The sequence below is a fragment of the Panthera tigris genome, chromosome B4 (genome assembly GCF_018350195.1).
Source record: "Panthera tigris isolate Pti1 chromosome B4, P.tigris_Pti1_mat1.1, whole genome shotgun sequence".
NCBI classification, from domain to species: domain Eukaryota; kingdom Metazoa; phylum Chordata; class Mammalia; order Carnivora; family Felidae; genus Panthera; species Panthera tigris.
Genome location: NC_056666.1, coordinates 46,139,393 through 46,161,181, shown reverse-complemented (window position 1 = coordinate 46,161,181; position 21,789 = coordinate 46,139,393). Strand labels below are relative to the sequence as shown.

At 40.9% G+C, this 21,789-nt stretch overlaps 1 protein-coding gene across 1 annotated transcript; it reads right to left on the bottom strand.

The window, feature by feature from the left end:
• Positions 1–4,403: 4,403 nt before the first annotated feature.
• DDX47 (DEAD-box helicase 47) lies at positions 4,404–21,136 on the bottom strand. The gene is made up of 12 exons (XM_007076300.3): positions 21,043–21,136; positions 20,078–20,171; positions 14,351–14,539; positions 14,031–14,102; positions 13,681–13,799; positions 13,030–13,101; positions 12,818–12,934; positions 12,140–12,286; positions 11,456–11,593; positions 9,442–9,512; positions 8,271–8,400; positions 4,404–6,729 (listed from the first exon to the last, which is right to left on the bottom strand). Exons 1-12 carry the CDS (start codon positions 21,127–21,129, stop codon positions 6,598–6,600), a joined length of 1,368 nt encoding a protein of 455 aa, XP_007076362.2. The 5' UTR covers positions 21,130–21,136; the 3' UTR covers positions 4,404–6,597.
• Between the last annotated feature and the right edge of the window lie 653 nt (positions 21,137–21,789).

The following is a 21,789-nucleotide window of genomic DNA, read 5'->3' as shown; positions in this document are numbered from 1 at the left end:
TCCTGAATGAATAATATGCAATTACAGACACACACACACACACACACACACACACACACACACACAGTGTATATAGTATCAAGAGCCGAGTCCTGAAACCAAATTTTGCTTGACCCCTTACGTGCTATGTGACCTGGGCAAGCTACTTAGCTACTCTCCATCTGTAATCACAGTAACAATAATGATAATCATAATGGATAACACGTATTAATCATATGATAAGCCACAGTCTACCTCACTTAAACCTCACAACCCCGTGAGGAAGGTATATCGCTATCTGCATTTCTTCAGGTAAGACTGAAACACAAAAAGGCTGAAAAACTTGCCCACAGTCCCAAAACTCTTAAGGAGCAGATTTCACAGTGTGCCCTTACAGCTTATAATGGGAACAATAATATCTACCTTTCAGGATTATTCAAGGAACTAGAGACAACACATGTAAAATTGCCAAGAGTATGTTCCAGAAAATGACAGATATTGAACAAATGCTGTGTGCTGGGACCTATGAGATGTTAAAATTACAACCACAAATAAGCCATGGTCCCTGCCCTCTAGACAAGCATAATCACAACACAATGCTAAGACAAATCCTGAATTTACCTAAGGCTGAGTTCAGCAAAAACAGCATCTGACTTTTTTCTTCAGTGTTGTCTTCCTGGTACCCGGCACTGTAGCTGGGATACAGCAGACACCGGAAGGGAGGGAGACAACAGAATTTAAAAACACAAAACACAAAAACTAGGTTCAAGACTCTGTGAGGCAGATAGGACGGATGATCTTATTTCCATGTTAGCGAAGAGAAACTGAGGTTCAGTAACTCCCATGAGGTCACATAGTAACAGTCAATAGGTCTTTTGACTAACATTTTGCCTATATACTCTGTTGCATTCCCCCATCCTTCTGGCTTCTTCCAGCACCAACATGGCACCCATAGGTTAATGAAAATATCAGGTGGAGGGATAGCTTGTAAACAAAAACTTCCAAGAGTATGAGCAGACATCAGGGCCCACATCCTAGAGATTACATGGTCCCACATGAGCCCATTTTCTTCCTGTCTGTCTTCCACTTGGCATAAACCAGCTCTTCACTCTAGGGTAGGCTGTTCAGTGCTACTTCCCAGAGTTCGAGTTTCTGTAGTTATTTTTAGCTGGAGTTTTAGTGCATTCCTGGGACAGGTGAGGCATGAAAAGGAATGTGGGTGTGGGTAACCCTTGAATCTCTAGTGCCAAGGTCTGGGTCTCTTGTCATTCCAACTAAACAGATGACTCACACCCTGACTTATTATCTGCCCTGAGGCTTGATTTCACCTTAAGAAGTGTGTGGATTAAAACTTCTTGTATATTCTCTAATTTCAAGATCTTGGAACATTTTTTTTTTTTTTTTGATGGTTATTTAGAGACAGGGGCAGAGAGCATGTGTGTGCATGCACACAAGCGGAGGAGGCAGAGAGAAAGAGAGAGAATTCCAAGCTGCGAGAATCGGACGCTTAACTGAGCCACCCAGGTGCCCCAGAACATACTTTCTTGATGTTATTTTGTTACCTGCTTTTGATAACACGGATGCCTTCACTTTTCGTAACCAATGCCACAGGCTGTGGTTCTTTCTGATCTCCTTTTCCAGGGCTTTGAGGGAGCTGGGGTAGACAATCTCTGATTTAGACTTTTGGATATTATCTACAGATAGAAAACTACCTGGAAAACATTTGGCTGTAAGCCAGATAGTTTTATAGAAGTCAGACAAGTTTTAGGATATTTATCACATCTTTCAGGGACTAAGAAACAATAATCATAACCTAGTTGAGTCTAGACCCCTCTTGGCAACCACTGGAATCCCTTCAGAGCACCCTTAAGTTCCAGAGTGCCTGGAATTCTGGACCTGCTTTAAGCCTGGAATAGCCTACCCAACTAAAACCCTATCCCGGGACCCTTGCACCCCTTCCTAAGGCAGAGATATTTTCCTCCTCTCACTGTAGTTCTGGACAGAGGAAGTAAAACCAAGTTAGCTAGTATCATGAAGCCATGATACAACGAATGTAAAGTGGCTTCATGATTCAGGTGAGAAATAAGGGGGAAATTTTCTCTGGGCCAGCATCACATGACTATCACAAGCTATTTCCTTTATTAAGGCATACAAATTAGGCACACCTGGGTGGCTCAGTCGGTTAAGCCTCCAACTCTTGATCTCGGCTCAGGTCATAATCTCATGGTTCATGAGTTGGAGTCCCAAATTGGGCTCCGTGCTGACAGCTCGGAGCCTGCTTGGGATTCTCTCCCTCTCCCTCTCTCTGCCCCTCCCCCACACATGCACCCACATGTGCTAAGTAAATAAATAAACATTAAAAAAAATTTTAATTTTTTTTAAGTGTATTTTTGAGAGAGAGAGACAAAGAGAGCACGCATGGGTGAGGGGCAGAGAGAGAGTGAGACAGAATCCCAAGCAGGCTCCATGCTCCGAGCTGTCAGCACAGAGCCCAACGCAGGGCTTGAACTCACAAACCGTGAGATCATGACCTGAGCTGAAGTCAGACTTAACCAACTAAGCCACACAGGCACCCCCTCTCAAAAATATTTTTAGGCAAGGGAATTAAAAGCAAAAATGAACTACTGGAACCTTATGAAGATAAAAAGCTTCTGCACAGCAAAGGAAACAACCAACAAAACTAAAAGGCAACCAACGCAATGGGAAAAGATATTTGCAAGTGACATATCGGACAAAGGGCTAGTATCCAAAATCTATAAAGAGCTCACCAAACTCCACACCCGAAAAACAAATAACCCAGCGAAGAAATGGGCAGAAAACATGAATAGACACTTCTCTAAAGAAGACATCCGGATGGCCAACAAGCACATGAAAAGATGCTCAACGTCACTCCTCATCAGGGAAATACAAATCAAAACCACACTCAGATATCACCTCACGCCAGTCAGAGTGGCCAAAATGAACAAATCAGGAGACTATAGATGCTGGAGAGGATGTGGAGAAATGGCAACCCTCTTGCACTGTTGGTGGGAATGCAAACTGGTGCAGCCGCTCTGGAAAACAGTGTGGAGGTTCCTCAAAAAATTAAAAATAGACCCTATGACCCAGCAATAGCACTGCTAGGAATTTACCCAAGGGATACAGGAGTACTGATGCATAGGGGCACTTGTACCCCAATGTTTATAGCAGCACTTTCAACAATAGCCAAATTATGGAAAGAGCCTAAATGTCCATCAACTGATGAATGGATAAAGAAATTGTGGTTTATATACACAATGGAGTACTACGTGGCAATGAGAACGAATGAAATATGGCCCTTTGTAGCAACATGGATGGAACTGGAGAGTATTATGCTAAGTGAAATAAGCCATACAGAGAAAGACAGATACCATATGTGTTCACTCTTATGTGGATCCTGAGAAACTTAACAGAAACCCATAGGGGAGGGGAAGGGAAAAAAAAAAAAAAAAAAAAGGAGGTTAGAGTGGGAGAGAGCCAAAGCAGAAGAGACTCTTAAAAACTGAGAACAAACTGAGGGTTGATGGGGGGTGGGAGGGAGGGGAGGGTGGGTGATGGGTATTGAAGAGGGCACCTTTTGGGATGAGCACTGGGTGTCGTATGGAAACCGATTTGACAATAAACTTCATATATTGAAAATATATATATATATATATATTTTTTTTTTTTTTAAAGGCATAAAAATTAGATGTGGGAATTGTTTGCAATTAGGGGAGGGAGAGAGGTTGGTGGGTTATTTTGAAGCTCTGTTTCTTAAATCAGGAAAGCAGAACTAAGGGATTAGATCAAGAAGGAAACAGAAGAAAGGCCAGAAACACCCTTCCTACTCATGAAACTAGAGCCTCTGGTACACTGACTGCAAAAATAATTTACATTTCATTTAAAAGAATGTCATTTTAAACTTCTATACGTCTACCCATCTTACTATTTCTGAAGACCTACCTTCTGTCTTTTCTCCACTTTCTTTGTAATCAACTCTATCTGCCATTTCTATTCCACAATGCAGTCTTAAACCCCAAAGAATATAGCAGTACAGAAAGATGGTCTGCACTGGATTAATAATCTCCCCCTAAAATTTGTGTCTACCTAGAACTCCAGAGTGTGACCTTATTTGGAAATAGGGTCTTTGCAGATATAATTGGTTATGATGAGGTCACACTGGATTAGGGTGCACCCTAAATCCAATGACTGGTATCCTTAGAGGAAGGCCATGTGAAGACACAGACACATGAGGAAGAAGGTTACATCGAGAGGGAGGCAGAGATTAGAGTTATGTTGCCACAAGCCAAGCAACACCAAGGATTGCCAGCAACCACCAGAAGCTAGGAAGAGGCAAGGAGTCTTCTCTAGAGGTTTCAGATGATGCATGGCCCTGCTAACACCATCTCAGACTTCCAGTTGCCAGAACCGTGAGCCAATCAATTTCTGTTGTTTTAAGCCACCCAGTTTGTAGGACTTTGTTATGGCAGCCCTAGGAAACTAACACACATCTTGATGAGGGTTTCAGCAGCAAGACTTCGCAACATTACCTTAGAGGATAAGGGAACATGAAGAACAGATCTAAATAATAGCACAAACTCACAGCTCTGTCCTCATTTACTAACAGATCACATTCATTTATTTCTGTGCCTCCTGTCCTCCATAGTAATATCTTTATTTGTTCTGTGTAGGACTCTAGCTTACAGTCTGGACCTACTAATATGCCTAAAGATGCATCATCCACGTTTCTTTGCTTAGTATCCTATCATCCCATCCTAGCAAAGCATAATTACATGTATACTTTAGAGACAACAGCTAAGCTTTAGAGTAGTTTTTAACCCTTTCAGTCTCCCCAGAAATAGGCACATACTTCAGGGGTCCACGGACCCTATGTGAGAGACTCCACTTTTTTAGAAAGTTCAGACACCTTCAGGATAATTCCAATCTCTTCTCCTTACCCACCACCCACACCCCAATTCAATGTCAACTTGCTTCTGAAGTCCTCCAATGAATGACAACAGCAACCCTCCATTCACTTTTACCCAAAGGCTCAGAGAGAGTGTTGCTATTATCCAAGCCACTGCAGAAAGTTCCATCTGGAAAATACAACATTCAGGGAGAATTAGCCTCCAATCATACCCACAATTCAAAACAAAGTCACAGTTATGGCCCCCACTCAACTACTTGACTCCTGCTTTTCTTCTACCCTTTTTCTCCTTTCCTTCTTTCTTACTGACTCCTAATTTTTCTAATTTAACCTTCACTCAAATGCACCATAACGAGGAGCAATGAAATTTGGAGCAACCTAAACAAAATAATCCATGTGTTTAGATTTCAATTAATTATAAATGCCTTATCCACAGGCATTCCTCTTAGGATACGTTTCTGGCAGAATGTACCCTATATTTATAAAGATCTTCCTGCAAATAACCATCCACACCTGACTACCACAGAGAATTTTACTGACATCTATTTTTCACTTCTTGCCAGATACTTTGACTCTAAGACGCACTTTCCATTAAGATATACATAGAAAGTTTCTCTTCAAAACTCAATCTTAAACCACTGGAATCTCTTCACCCTGGTTCTGCCAATTCAGACCCTTTCTCTTCTAATAAAATTGTTACATTTGACAAAAATGATTAGGCATCTTCTATGAGTTGAAAGTCTTCAGGGCACAAGACTATTCATGACCATGAAGCTCACAGCTGTTTCTGATTTCCATCAACTTTCCCCTATCTGACCCAGTCTCTACAGAGCCATGGTCTATTTTCTCTCCAGGAGCTGATGATCCAGCTTTACATATTCTGAGTTATGTAGCCATATAGATGGAGACAAAAGAGAAGAAACCAGTCTTCCTAACCCGAGCAGTCTTCTTCCTAACCCGAAAACAGTCTTCTTAAACCGAGCAGTCAGGGAAGTGAATGTACCTAGGGATCTAAGAGACTCTGCAGTCTTACTTAAGGCCTTTGATCCATCCCCAAGAAAAACACAATCACCTTTTAAGCAGGACTTCCCATTCAAAGCCATCCATCACCTCGTTCCTTTGCAGATCTTTAAAAATCATAAATAATGTTTACCTTAATTAAGAACAAGCAATGATTTCGCCACATAACTGCCACTGTCAATTTCTTAAGATCTTAATTAAATCTGTAAAGTCCCTCAACCCGTAAAGGTTTTCAAGGAGTTTGAATCTTTTAAAAATAGTAGGTAAATTTATTAGTCCACATTTGGTCTAATGAAGCACAAGCTGAGATTGCTTAAGTACCACCAGTTTTACAAATATAGAAGCTTCTTCCCTTTACAAATACAGGTCCAGAGCTCCATCAACCTAGTCCTTGACTTGCAGCTGAAAAAGCAAAAGGTCTGTGTGAAGTGATAAAAGAACACATCCTACTCATCTCGTGACCAAGAAACTAAAGCTGACACGAGCACCGTAAAGAGCGGTGTGCAGTAATGGCACCCTACGGAAGGAAAGCAAGTGCTCAAGTAGATGAGCAGGTTCTCGACATCACTGTGACAGATTTCGGTCTGAGGAACTGTGCTGGAGGGGGGCTTCATCCTCTTCTACAATCCCCTTATACGAAACAAAAGGCTTAAATCAACTCTTTATAAAAGAAATTAACGGCCTTTCCGTTTCTTCATTTTCCCTCCAGCGACCTTGTTCCTGACACCCATAGCACCCTCCGTGTCGTCATTGTCCCCAGTGTCCTCCCGCACGCGTTTCTTCTTTTCTCCATGCTCCCTTAACTCCTGCAAGAAAAGAGAAAGGATGGGATTGAAAATGAATTACTGTCACTGAGGGTAACACATCCTGCTCTCCTCTCCTTAAAATCCAACACCGGGGCACCTGGGTGGCTCAGTCGGTTAAGCAGCTGACTTCAGCTCAGGTCATGATCTTGCAGTTCTTGAGTTCAAGCCTCGTGTTGGGCTCTGTGCTGGCAACTCCTGGAGCCTGCTTCGATTTCTGTGTCTCCTACTCTCTGCCCCTCCCCCACTCACGCTCTTTCTCTCTCAAAAATAAACATAAAAAAAAAAAAAAAACCACTACATAACTCCCTAATACCTCACACTAACAAAGGGAGAAGACCAAAACCCCAATACACAAAAATGTTTACATGAAAATTAAAACAATAAGCTATTATTTACACATGGCAGGCCAGCAAAGATTTAAGAGAATGGTAGTATCTAGTATTTGTCAAGGTGTGGGGACACCCACATAAACTGTTGCCGACAGCTCTTCTGGTGGGAGAGGGAGGAATCTGGTATTCTGTATGAATTCAAATTTTAACTCCATTTACTCCTCGGCCCGACAACTAATTCTACTTTTAGGAATTTATTCTAAGGAAACGAGTACACAAAGCTGTACATACTAGGATGTCCAACATGGTACTAGTTAAAACACAAAACATGTGAACAAACATAAATATACACCCATGTAAGTCATGTTATATATTTATAATGGCATTTTTTGTAGCCACTGAGAAGTGATCACATTGCTCTATATTTGTTAAAATAGAAAAAATGTTAATCATATACAATTAGATAACATCTAATTATGGCTAAAAAAAGAAAAATAGCCAAATGTTATCAAGAGCCAAATGTTCACCGTGGGGGATAACTCATATGTCTCATTTACTATTTTAATCTTTTCCATATTTTCTGAAATTCTTTCCAATGTATATCTAATACTTTTATAAACCAAAATACCAAATGAGAGTTCTATGTGAGCAGAAAAACACAAGTCCACGCCTCAGCTACTCAGAAAGCAGCCCAGGGGCAAAGTTTCTTCATCCCCCCGACTAGAACTCTAGGGAGCAGATAGCACTTGCTAGGATTCTCTTTTACAATCTTCCCATCCTCACCGTTATTATTACTGCTACTTACTGTTAGTTACAATGCAGTTCACGTTAGCTTATCTGATGCCCAAAAAACCTCTATAAGGATCAAGGTAACTGTTATTTCCAATTTACAGGCAAGGAACTGATTCCGAGAGGTCAGACGCATTGTTCAAACCACAATGTCCAATTCACAGCTGGGTCTTCTGATCTCAAATCCAGAGGTTTTCTTGCCACATGTGAAACACGAACAGTGGCTGAGCATGTGGTCACTGTGGTCAGACTGAGTCCAGACCTCGATTCAAATTACCTACCATCTCTACACGTTAGTATGCTCATCTTAAATTTAGAATAAAATAATACTTCCTGCAGTTAGTTATGAGGATTAATCCAACAGCATCTAGCACGTAGTTACCATTATTTGCATAAAAGTTGGTGAAAAAGTAAGTTGCATACCATTCGGGCAAATCTTTGGGCTTCAGTGACACGCTCTGTCAGCATCATAACCTCATCATCCTGTGTTGGAAAGACAGGCAGTTTCTTCCCAATTAAGTGTTCTATGCGCTGGAAGAGTTCTACATCATACCTGAGGAAGGAAAATTGGTGTGGTTTTGGCTGGCTGACAACGCAGCTGTCTCTCCATTCCCAAACTACACATTATGCAGTATGAGGCAACTGACGCTAGTTTTAAACAATACTGAATCCAGAATACTGATTAGAGCAATCTTCGGTACAGAGCCCACTAGAAGATCACCCAACATATTTTTACTCCCAGAAAAGCCAAAATTTTGTCTCTCTAAAAACAAAATCGGGGCGCCTGGGTGGCTCAGTCGGTTAAGTGTTTGACTTCGGCTCCGGTCATGATCTCGTGGTTTGTGCTGGAGCCCCATGTCGGGCTCTGTGCTGACAGCTCGGAGCCTGGAGCCTGCTTCGGATTCTGTGTCTCCCTCTCTCTCTGCCCCTCCCCTGCTAATGCTCTGTCGGTCAAAAATAAACATTAAAGTTTTTTATTTTAATTTTTTTAGATTTTTTTAACGTTTATTTATTTTTGAGACAGAGAGAGACAGAGCATGAACGGGGGAGGGTCAGAGAGAGAGGGAGACACAGAATCTGAAACAGGCTCCAGGCTCTGAGCAGTCAGCACAGAGCCCGACGCAGGGCTCGAACTCACAGACAGTGAGATCGTGACCTGAGCCGAAGTCGGACGCTTAACCGACTGAGCCACCCAGGCGCCCCTAAAGTTTTTTAAGCAAAATCAAAATAATTATTCTAATACTCTGAGTTGAGGGAAAATCACTACTCTCCAGCTTCAGCAGTTGAAAGAAGGAGCAGGGGTTTGTGTGTTTCTATATGCCAAATGCTACATTAGATCATACGTGTATATATATATACATGTATCCTATATATATATATATAGGATACATGTATATATATACATATGTATATAATCTTCATTAATGCTCTGTTAAGTAGATACCATTATTTCCATTTTACAAATGCTGAAAACAACATGAAGGAGCTTAAATGACTATTACAGTAAGTGGCAAAGTCAGGCCACCAAGTCAGTCTGCACCAAAGCTCTGCTCTTTTCTCTGCATTGTTCTGCTCCTGAAGTCAATTTACTTACTGTGTGACAAAGGTGATAGCCTTTCCAGAACGCCCAGCTCGAGCAGTTCGACCTACTCGATGGATATAATCCTGAGAAAAAAAGCATAAATAAATCTGAGTTACATAAAATTTAAATAAAAAACTATGAACACAAAGTCTTACTGCAAACTTCTGAAAGGAAATAAACTCATGTTGAAACATGGAAAAATGGACTGGGCAATTTGTTCAGATAAAGCTACTTCATCTTTTTTATTTTCCTTGCAGAACAAAACTGACTCTCTTTTCTTTACAGAAAGACAAATCTAAAGCATATCTACATGGCTGCCGACAACATGGTCTAGAGAAAAACAGCACTGGATCTAGAGGCAGACCTGCATCATGGCTCTGGTCTTACCACCTACCAGCTACACAACTATCTACAAGTCACATAGCCTCTTCGAATCTTGGTTTCTATCTATAAAACAGGGATAGAAACACATGCCCACACTCAGAGTTATTGGGAAAATCAAATGAGACAGCACCTTGTCTACAGCAGTTAAATACAAAGCCAAGAGATACTAGTTGTTCTGGGGGCAATTCTGTCCTCCCCAGGGATATTTGGAAATGTCAGAACACATATGCGGTTGTCATAATGTCACCTATGGGTAGAGGCCAGGAATGCTGCTAAGCATCCTACAATGCGAAGGACAGCCCCACAGCAAAGAATCTGCTGGCCCAAAACATTAATAGTGCCAAGGCTGAGAAACCCTGAGATACACTGAGAACCACAAGCTGACGACTCTGAAGAAGTAAGACTGACAAAGATCAGCACGTGCTGCATCTACTCCTGTGATCTCACACCTCTCTTTGGCTACCTTCATTCACATTTATTAATATCACGTCCTCAGGCACATGCAAGATAACGAGAATAAAATAAATCAAGAGCTTTCCCAGTTTTTGATACTTAACCAATAAAGGATTAAGAAGAAAAAAAAAAAGGATACAGAAAACATTCCATTAAGAAACACAGTTTGGAGGGGCATCTGGGTGGCCCAATCAGTTAAGCATCTGACTCTTGATTTCAGCTCAGGTCATGATCTTGCGGTCATGGGATCGAGTCCCATGTAGGGCTCTGCTCTGACAGCAACAGAGCTTGCTTGGGATTCTCTCCTTCCCTCTCAAAATAAATAAGTAAACATTAAAAAAAAAAAAGAATATTTTTAAAAAATACACTTTGGACGCATTGGAATATTATTCAGCCATAAAAAAGAGTTGAATCTTACCATCTGCAATAATAGAGATGGACGTTAAAGACATTATGCTAAGTGAAATAAGTCTGAAAAAAATAAATAGTGTATGATCTAACTTATATGTGGAATCTAAAAAAAAACAAACTGAGCTCATAACATAGACAACATATTTGGTGGTTTCCAAAGGTGGAAATAATGGGAGTAGGGAATCAACTGGGTGAAGGGAGTCAGAAAGTACAAACCTCAAGTTATAATACAAGTAAGCCATGGGAGTGAAATGCACAGCATAGCAAAAATAGTTAATAATACTATATTACACATTTGAAAGCTGCTAAGAGAGTAGACCTTAAAAGTTCTCAGTGCAAGAAGAAAAACTCATATAACAATGTATGGTAACTAGACTTGTGGCAATCATTTTTTGATATATACAAACATCATACCATTATGTTATACAACTAAAACTAATCTTTTATGTCAATTATACCTCAATTTAAAAAAAAAGAAAGAAAGAAAGAAATACAGTTCAAAACTAGAAAGTCAAGTCAGCAGGGACACCTGGGTGGCTGAGTCAGTTGAGTGTCCGACTTCCGCTCAGGTCATGATCTCATAGTTTGTAGGTTCAAGCCCCACATGGGGCTCTGTGCTGACAGCTCAAGAGTCTGGAGCCTTCCTCAGATTCTGTGTCTCCCTCTCTCTCCTCCCCCCCATTCACATTCTGTCTCTCTCAAAAAAAAACATTACACATCAAATCAACATTAAAAAAAATTTTTTTTTAAAGACACTCAGGTCAGCAATGGGACTCACCTTGGAATGGGTAGGAATGTCAAAGTTAACAACTACATCCACATGAGGTATGTCCAAACCTCGGCTTGCAACATCAGTTGCTAGAAGAATAGAACGAGCCTTTGCCTTAAACTTATTAAGGGATCCTAAACGTTTGCTCTGACATGATGAAAAGAAATGAAAAGAATGTTAATCTTGATAAACTAAGGAATCTCAGAATCTAAGACACACAAACTAGAAACACTAAATATAAGAACCAAGACAGAAATTTTTAAAAGGATGTTTCCCCTAAGTCCAAACTAGGCTCCACAGATCAGAAGGAAACATGGAAGCAACAAAAAAATATTTAAGACGAGGCTAGAAAATACTAACAGGAAATGGGGATTGTTTAACATGACAGATAGTTGAAAAATAATTTATGAAACATCTTTAGAGACCAAAGAATCAACGTTAGCACTAGGGCTGAATAAATCAACTGAAAAGCTTCCATACCAGACAAGTAACTATGAAATCTTCTAATTTGAGCCTCTTACTATCCTAAAAGGAGGAAGTAAGCAACTAGAGCAACACTTTAAAGCCCATAAAATCAAAACAATTCTGAAAAGATGCATGAACACCTCATGTTGTTATTGTATAGAACTACTGCTATAAGCTTTACCCTTTTCACACCACGTTTCACCACTAATGATGCCAAAGAATCTTTACCTGACTCATCTGTCCATGGAGGGGGATAGCAGTGAATCCAAGATTTCGAAGCAGCAAAGCTGTTCTCTGAGTATTGTTACAGGTGCTGCAGAATATCATAAAGGAGTTTCCAGCCAGTTCATTTAGAATGTAAACCAGGTAGGTATCCTAAGTTACAAACCCAAAACAATCAATGTAAGTAACTGATCTGAAGAAAAGACTGGAGTCCCGGGAAGATAAATTATCTAAAAAACTAAGCCTATAGTTGACTCTCAATTACCCAGACCCCAGCTGCCAGTTTGCACTCCTGAAGCAGCATTATCATCTCTGTGAACCATGAATTTCACATGCCTGGAGCCAAGCACAAGGAAATCTATACTCGGCAACCAGGAAAAGTCCCTACATCAAAGCATAAAACGAGGGTCCCTTGCCTATAAAAAAGCCACATAATCAGGAGACAAAAGAAAAACTACTTCAAGAACGGGGCTGGAAAGGAATTACATCATGACTTCATTATTGTGGTTTAGCATGCTGTGAATTCCCGGAATGTTTGACTTTATCAGTGATAAATATAAGCACAGTATGTGTTCTAAAACAAACAGTAGCACAACTCTTAGCTAATCAAAAGTGGACACACTTTCAGATGCTTTAGTGAGGAAGGAGAGGGAGAGGCAGGAATGATCAAAGTAAACACTTTACCTTGAATTTAGAAGGAATAAAAAGGTAATATTGCTGTAATTTCTCAACTGTCTGGTATTTGGAGGAAACAGCACATTTCACAGGATTCTTCAGTGCTGCTCGCTGAAGTTTTTGCACCTGCAGAAAAAACCTGGAATAGTACGCTGATTCCTAAATGCTGTTTTTACTTATCACTTAATAAAGAAGAAATCAGAAGTGCTAGAAAACTTCACCTTCTTGGTCATGGTGGCTGAGAAGAGAAACGTTTTCCGATCTCGGGGAATCACTTTGAGGATCTTGTCAACCTAAGGCACAAAGAAAGGATACCAACGTAACATTTAGAGTGGATATTTACAAATGCTCTTTGTGAAGCAGAGAATGAAAAACTAAATATATCACTGTGGGAATTTGGGAACTCAAAAATTCCATTCAATTCAGCTAAAATTTATTGAATATTTATTATTTGTACCATACTATATGCTGTTTTAAAAAAATGCCACTCAGAGAAAAGAACAGTTTAAATTACAGTAGAGCTAATCTAAGAGAAAAGTCAAAAGTGTTCATCAACTAAGTTATGAGTGGGTCAGCTATGATGACAGAAAATAAAAATATTTCAAGGTATACGAAAGAGGTATATATCAAATAAAATAGAAACGAAATCTGGTAGAAATTTCTCATCTCTAAAACTACAGTCAGACTATATTCTCTAGAGGATACTGAGGCACTGACAACGTGAGGAACACCAAGACTGAAAAAAAGGCAGCAGAAATGTTTAAATTAACTGATAATGATATAGTATTCCACAAAGCAGTTGTGCAATGAACCAAAGTTTGAAAGAGGGCACTTGAGATGTCCTACGATGAGGAAAGAAACTGGGTGCTCACCTCTGTCTCAAAATCCATATTCAATATTCGGTCTGCCTCATCCATAACCAAGTATTTGAGGGCTCTTAAGTTGAAACCTTTTGTATTTTCCAAGTGGTCTATCAGTCGACCAGGAGTTGCTATCAAGAAAGGTTGAAGAGAAAGGGCAATGTTTAAGAACTAGGACAAAAAGAAAAGTTACCAACCACCCGACCCACCAAGCCCCCCAAAATTTCGGAAATTAAAAAATAAAACAAGACCACAAAAATCCTTTCTTCAAAATCTTTCTACACAAATAAGTTTTATGCAACATGGACAGATCTTCTCCAATTCATCGTTGTCAGTGCCTTTTACCGTTGTCAATTACTCACCAATTATTACATGTGGTTTTTTCGCCAGGGCCAGAGACTGGGACATTGAATCGATTCCACCTACAATCACAGCTACAGAAACAAAAAGAATACAGAACAGAGACCCTCAATTTTTTCCATAGTTCACTGAATACGTTTTAAGCCAGTGCTAGATTTCTACTTAAATTTTTCTTCCCGTATAACTTTCCCTAAAGCTAAAATACCAAATTCGCTCTTAAGGTCAATAAAGTCATGTTAATAATATTTGCTTCTATTCTCCTTTTCCATTCATTTTCAACTTATGAAGAAACTCTACAGTTCCTTTCCTGTCAGACACTTACCGCTTTGCACACCAATGGAAGACCCCAGGGCTTCAAACTGCTCTGAGATCTGAAAGGCCAACTCCCGAGTGGGCGTGAGAACTAAGGCAAACAATCGCTGGGGCGTCTCCAACAGTGCATTCAGAATGGGCAAAGCGAAGGCCCCCGTTTTTCCAGAGCCAGTTTCTGCCAGCCCGATGATATCACGACCTAGGAAGAAAAAGAAAACCTCTAACAGCAAAGAAACGCTCTCTGCATTATTTCCCTTTTTCTACAATGACACAACGTGGGCACAAAGTAGACAGTGAATAAATATTTGATGAACTGGAGGGAGAGGAAGGTTGAACAGACAGAAGACATAGTCTCTGTCCTAGGTAAGCTTAAAACCCAGGGGTGACATACACAAATATGATATAATGTGATAAGGGCTTTACAACAGGCCCCTACAACATACAGTGAGAACACAACGGAAGGAGTAACTCACTGCCCAGGGGAGTCAGGAAAGGCTAACAGACCTGATGAGTAAATTAAATCTGGAATTAAGCAAAGAAAGAAAGGAAGCACGTTCCTATAAGAGAACAGAGGATGGAGGCTGTAAAGAACACAGCCATGTGCAGGGAGAGTGAGAAGTACAATGCGGCAGGAACACAGAAATGTTAAGGAGGGAGAGGGAGAAGAATGAGGCTAGAAAGCCATGATAGGGTGTTTTGATGCCTTCCTGTAAGAGAGAGAATTAAAGGATTTTAAGCAGGGAACATGACAATCAATGTTACTCCTTAGGAAGATAATCCCTATGCCTGATGGCATAATGAGCCAAGGAGCTCAACAGTACATGCATTTACACTGCTTCTTCTGAGGGAAGAATGCCGTAAGTAATCCCTTAAGAAGAGGTCCCCATGGTCTGTTATCACCAATCAAGCCGTAACTATAAGATTTGGAAATTAACTCCCAAACCAAGGCCACCATCTCTAGGCTGGCTGGCTGCAGCTCACAAGGTAGCTGTGCACTCCAACAGCGCCTGCTGAGATTGCTTCCTAGTGATAATGACCTCCACGGTTGATGCTCACATTGTTCCCTGACTGTATATAACTGCTGAGATTTCCTTACCTAGAGATTAACCCTACAATAAACCCCTTTTCTCCGAGGTTACCTGGGTGACTCTCTTCCTCATGACCTAAGATGACCTTAACAGAATGGGGAACACACAGGAAAGTAAGAGCTCAGTTAGGATACCAGGGGAGTTAGTATGGTGGTCTGAACTGAGGCAAGACAGTGAGGATAAAAACGAGATGTACAAAGTAATGAAAGAAAATGTGGTTGACACATGGGTTTCTAAGGGTATATAGAAAATTAGCTCTGGTGAGGAAAACAATGACTCTGGTTTGAACATAGGAACTTGAGGTTTCTGCAACAGGCTCAGAGAGAAATATCTAAAAACCAGTTGGACGCACTTGTTTGGAGCTCAGCAGAGAAGTACAGGCTAGAAACACAGAAGTGGGAGCATCCTAACAGTTTTGCTCCCCCAAAGGCAGACACATCAGAATAACCTATGGGATTCTTATACCTATACATGCCCAGGTCACACATGTGGAAATTCTGATTCAGTGACTCTAGAAATCTCTACTGTTTTGCAAGTAAGACAGGTAATTCTGATGAGCACTGGCTGAGACTCATTGATGCAGATAGTGTTAAAGCTTCAGGACTGGATGAGAAATCTTAGTAGTGTTTTCAGAGTGAGGAAAAAAAAAAAGGATAAAGATAGAATTAACCTTACAAGGAAAAAGGAAAGGAACCAGAAGAATCTCATAAAGAATAGCTGGAAAGACAGAAGATAATACTGACTTGAAATTGAGGAGGAAGAGAGCTCAAGAAAGGAGAGTGATTGATATCAAGTAGAGCAGACTTCTCAACATCCGTCTTTTAGACATTGATCACTTAAACTAGGATCCTGCCAAGCCAGAGCGAACAATGCCATAGTCTAGTGAATTCTACCATTTACCCTTCTAAACAGTAACATCGATGTTACCTATAAAAGTACAGGTGTAGATGTGAATTATAAGTCAGACCAGACAATGCACTAATTTTGTAAAGGTCAGAGCAACAAATGACAATATACGGATAAAATTTCTCCCTCATTTACTAACTTTAATGTTCCTCTTGGTTGTAGGGTAAGTGATAATGCATTGCAACAGCCTCTACCTATTTGTGAGCTAAGGGCTTCCAAAGCCTTTTATTCCCCAACTTTGTGGGGATTCTGCCCTCCCTGCCTGGGTACAACACACCTTCTAGAACAGGAAAATAAAAACAAGAACAAGAACAAAAACACACCCACTGGGATCTGTTCCCCTTTTCTTTCAAGGGAAGTCTTAAAATTTCAGAAGAAAGGGGTATACAAGAAAGATTTAGGGAGATAAAGGAGCTTAAGTCTCTCAATCCATGTGGCTGTAACACCCACCGCCCACAAAGCAATATTCACTTTGTGAAATTATTTTTCTCTATTATCTCTTTTCTTCTTCTCACAACCTGTAAGCCTTTCCAGTGGTAGTATCTGTGTAGAATGAACACCCAGTAAGAGGAGCAGGAATAAATTCATTCACCTGCCACACTGCTAGCACCTAACACAACTACTTGGTATATGGCAGCCATTCAAAAAACTGTCTGAAATTCCTAGAGGACTTTGAGTGATCTCTGAATTAAAAATAAACTTAATATGGAGTGTCTGGGTGGCTCAGTCGGTTAAGCGTCCGACTTCAGCTCAGGTCATGATCTCACGGATGGTGGGTTCGAGCCCCCATCGGGCTCTGTGCTGACAGATTGGTGCCTGGAGCCTGCTTCGGATTCTGTGTCTCCCTCTCTCTCTGTCCCTCCCCTGTTCGTGCTGTGTCTCTCAAAAACAGATTAAAATGTTAAAAAATTTTTTTGAAAAATAAACTTAATACATGAAACAGATGGGAAGAAAAGCATCCTCAAAAATCATCAAAAGATTTTGCTCTCCCCACTGTAACACTATAATATAGGGCCAAGAACACAGGCTTTTCACTAGAACATCCTATTATTCAAATTCTAGCTCTACTGATAACAAGTTATGTGCACCCACCCAAGGTACTTAATCCACTGGCCATCACCAATAAAATAATCATTCCTGCCTTTCAGAATTGTTGTAAGTTTAAGAACAATGGATGGACCCAGGATGCCATAATTTTGTAGAAACTGACACCATCATTAGTACTCAAACTAAATTTTAAAGTTAATTTAAGAGAAGACAAAAGAAAAACTTTGTTAGATTATTTAAATCTCTTGCTTAGAGCCAGCGTCTATAGGTTTTTTAAATGAAGCATTTGTAAACTGCTCCTTAGAATGAGATAACCTCAAGAATAAGAATACTTTCCATGATGATTATATCAGTCACATTACTCAGTTCCTAGTAATCTTTCATGGACTCCTACTTTCTCTGCATTAAATACAAACTTTTTACTGAAAACATTATAAATAATTTAAGAATTATTACCACCCCCTAATTTGGGTTCATTCTTCCAACACATGCTGTAGGGCAGGCAGGAAAATGCCAGAAAGCACCAACCCTTCTTTTTGCTTTTTAAAGCAATTCCAGTACTTCTGACTGCCGAAACTTCTTCCCCACTAATGGCCTTTACACAATCCTCATCCTCTTAGCGTCTCTAGACAACTTGAAAGTGTTTACAACCCCCTCCCTAAAACACTCTCCCTTACCTAATTTGTATGAAACTGTCCTCTCATGATTTTCAACCTGTTATTGAGTCTCCATTTCTCCCCTTGTCATCTCTTGACCCTATGTGGCAACCTCAGCCATTTCCACAGTTTCAGCTACAACTTCTCTTTGGATGTGGTATCTGCATCCAGTTCTGGACTCTTAATCAAGCTCTAATTCCCAGATTCCACCTGTGCGTCAGTCAAGTCTATTTCTTTGATGCCCGAAATCAATTATTTCCAACTGAACTCCTCTTTCCTGAAATTATTTTTCCTCCTATGTTCCCTTTTTACACCAGTAATATGTCCTAAACACACAGGCAACGATCCTAGATTTCCCTACCCCTTGCCTTCCATTAACTAACTAGTTATAAAATCATGATGACTCCTTTTCTATCATTTTTCTTTCTTTCTCACTACCTCTACCCTACCCTTTATTTATTGCCAAAATTACCGCGATGCCCTCCTAATTGGTCTCCCAGCCTCTTGTCTCTCATCTCTAAATTTCCTTATAAAGCTATGAGATTAATAGTCCAAGAAAACAACTCTAAGCATTTCATTCTCCTGCTAAAAAAATAATCCCCAAAGGCACTCCACTGCCCATGGAACAAAGACCAAATTCCTTTACCCACATTTAAGTCCTGCATAATCTGGCCCCAAAGACTTTACTAATCCTTTCCCTATTCTCTATTAAGTAGTTGCAAGCCTCCACACATGCCCATGTGTTCCAGCCTCCTTAGCTTTTTTTTCATATTGTTCCCTATGCCTAGAAGGTCCTCCCCTCCCATCATGCACGAATGTCTAAATCTTATTCAGTCTTCAAGGTTCCGCTTGAATGTCCTTCCAACCTTTCCAGCCAAAAACTAAAGTTTACTCTAGTCCATTCCAATGAGTAGTAATCTCTTCTCCTCCCTCAGTGCACTTGGAATGTAACTTTCTTATGTCCCAGTTCACTTTGTAATAGATTTATAATTGTCTCCTTACTAGACTCTAAGTTCTTAGAGTGGGCAGAATCTTAACTTCTGGTGCCTTACACTTGTATCAGATACTTACTATTTATAGAAGGAGCAAATGGAATTTCATAGAGTAAGTCTAATTACTTTCCCACATGACAGCTCTCCAAATCACTGAAGTCAGTTACCATATCCCATCCAGATCTACTCTTCTGCAGACTGAATGCACTCAGGTCCTTTAACTATTTAGGACTATTCTTGTTACTATACCACACTCACTGCCACTCTTGGTCCCTCAAAACTGGGCCCCAGAACTAAGCATAATATTCTAGATGTGTTCTAACGAGCAAAAGCATTTCTCTCACTAGAGCTAGTTCAAGAGTTCTTAACCTGGGACATATGGGAGAGGAATTCAGAGTGAGGGGTAAATTCTACATACGGATACGTTCATATTTTTTTTTTTTTTTTTGCTTGCCTGGAAAATCTCTTATACTAATGTAGCTAAGATTCCATTCATTTTCTCTATGGAACTTAAGGAATTTCAGTGAACATTGCTAGGTCTCTTTTACCACCAACCCTAACACTGTGAAGCTGGGCTTTGGGAATCTAAGAGCAGCACTTTACCTCTACTCCCATGAAAGTTCACCCTGTTAGTTTCAGTCCCACTAGTCATCAAACACGTTAGCCATTCTTCTGAAAATCTGATAAACACGTCTCACAAAGTGAGAGCTCCCAACTCCTCTAGATACTGATGTGTGTTCCAGGCATCCTTATGTAAATCTGCACTTACTGATTCATAATTCCTAACAAGTTTCTTTTTCATACACTTTAATCCAGTGTGTCCTTAAAGTTAGCACCTGTTGCAAACAACAAATCTCCTTATAGAAAGTAAGCTCAGAACAGAATTACTTTTTCAAAAGCCAATACGCCACAAATTTTGTATCTTTAGTGACCATATTTTTATATTACTTGAAGTATACAACAACAGCTCTCAAAAGTGGTTAAGTAGTTGATTGAGTATAACTTCATACTGAACCTGTATTAAGCCACATGTTTAATTTCAACCTACCTTGTAAGGCCAAAGGAATAGCTTCAATCTGGATCTTTGTGGGCTTTGTCCATCCCAACTGGTCACAAGCTTCACACAACACATCTGTCACACCCTTAGAATTCAGAAAAATACACTTTAGCAAAGAGGAACACACACACTTGCCTCCCAGCTAATTTTTTTTTTTAATGTTTATTTTATTTTTGAGAGAAAGAGAGAGCATGAGCAGGGGAGGGGCAGAGAGGGGGTTAACACAAAATCCGAAGCAGGCTCCAAGCTCTGAGCTGTCAGCACAGAGCCGCAGCCAGGCTGGAACCCGGGAACCACAAGATCGTGACCCGAGCCAAAGTCGGCTGCTTAACCCACTGAGCCACCCAGGCGCCCCTGCCTCCATCCTAATTAAATGACTATCGGAGCCACCCTGCTGGTGACATGTGCATCCCTCACGCTTGGATTCAAGAAGTATTGCGAGCCTACTCGGTCCGCTCTTTATGAGCACTAGGAGACAGCAGTACTTCAAGACTTAACACTTTCTACTCAAAGAGACAAACCCAAACTCTTCACGTGCACTATTTCATTCAAGCCTCACAATTCGCTGAAGTACGTATTATTACCCCCAATTTACAGATGTGGAAAGTGAGGCACCGCGAGGTAACAACGTGCCCCTAGTAAGTGACTTGGGTCAGCATCCAAACCCGTTGCATCTTACTCCGAGGGGGTGAGGGGGGAACTTACAAATACAAACGTCGCCACACCAAAAGGGAGAAAAGCGCAAATGGGGACTCTCAGGGACGGGCAGCCCTCCCACCATCCAAACCCAGAGGCTTAGGGAGAGCGTCTGGAACCCAAGTTTCGGAAATTCTGAAGGAAACCCGAGCTAGGCCCCAGCTGCGTCTATACACTGTTAGCCGGAACCTAAGGCAAATGGACTCTGCCTGCGCCCAGTGTCAGCAGTACAAAGAAAAGCCTGAGTCATCCACGCTCACCAGATCTTTAAAAGTTTTAGTTTCCTCCTCTTGCACCGCCGGCTGAGGCCCTTCAGTCGGAGAATCGTGCTCCTCGGGCGCCGCCATGTCTTCCGCGCACTCCGGAAGCGGGTCACCGGCGCGCGGGGTGCCGGGAAATGTAGTTTTAGTTCTCCCCGGCCAGCGTGTTCTGGGCGCCCCCCTGCGGACTGGTTGGGATTTGCCGGCCGGAGGGCTGAGGCCCTGTGGAATTTAGTTTTTAAAAGGGGGTGGGGGATGGATATTAACGTGTAGGCTTGTGGAACTGAGAGGAGTGCAGAAGGCACTGATGACCTGGGCCTCCTGTCTGTCCTTTAGGATCCTTATAAGAAGTTATTCCCACCTCTCACGCCCGTTATGTTGCTTGCTTCTCCAATCATACAGCATTGAACAGGGTGATACTGCAATATTACTTATTATAATTGTTTCATTCATTTACTCAGTTGAACCCACCATATGCTAGGGCTATACTAGATGCCTAGTGGCCAGGACAGCATCCGTTGCTGTGGAGAAGACAGATAATGAATAAATGATCACAGATAATTTCAAACTGTGAAAAATGCTATGATGTAACAAACAAATAAAAATGATGGAGAGTAACCTGGGGAGGACAGGTTGTGGGGACAACTGTGAGCTTGGGCAAGGCCTCTGGGAAGCAGTGATAATTGAGCTGAGATCTCACTGGTGAGAAGACAGTCCCTTGAAGAGTCCAGGGGACAATTATTTCAG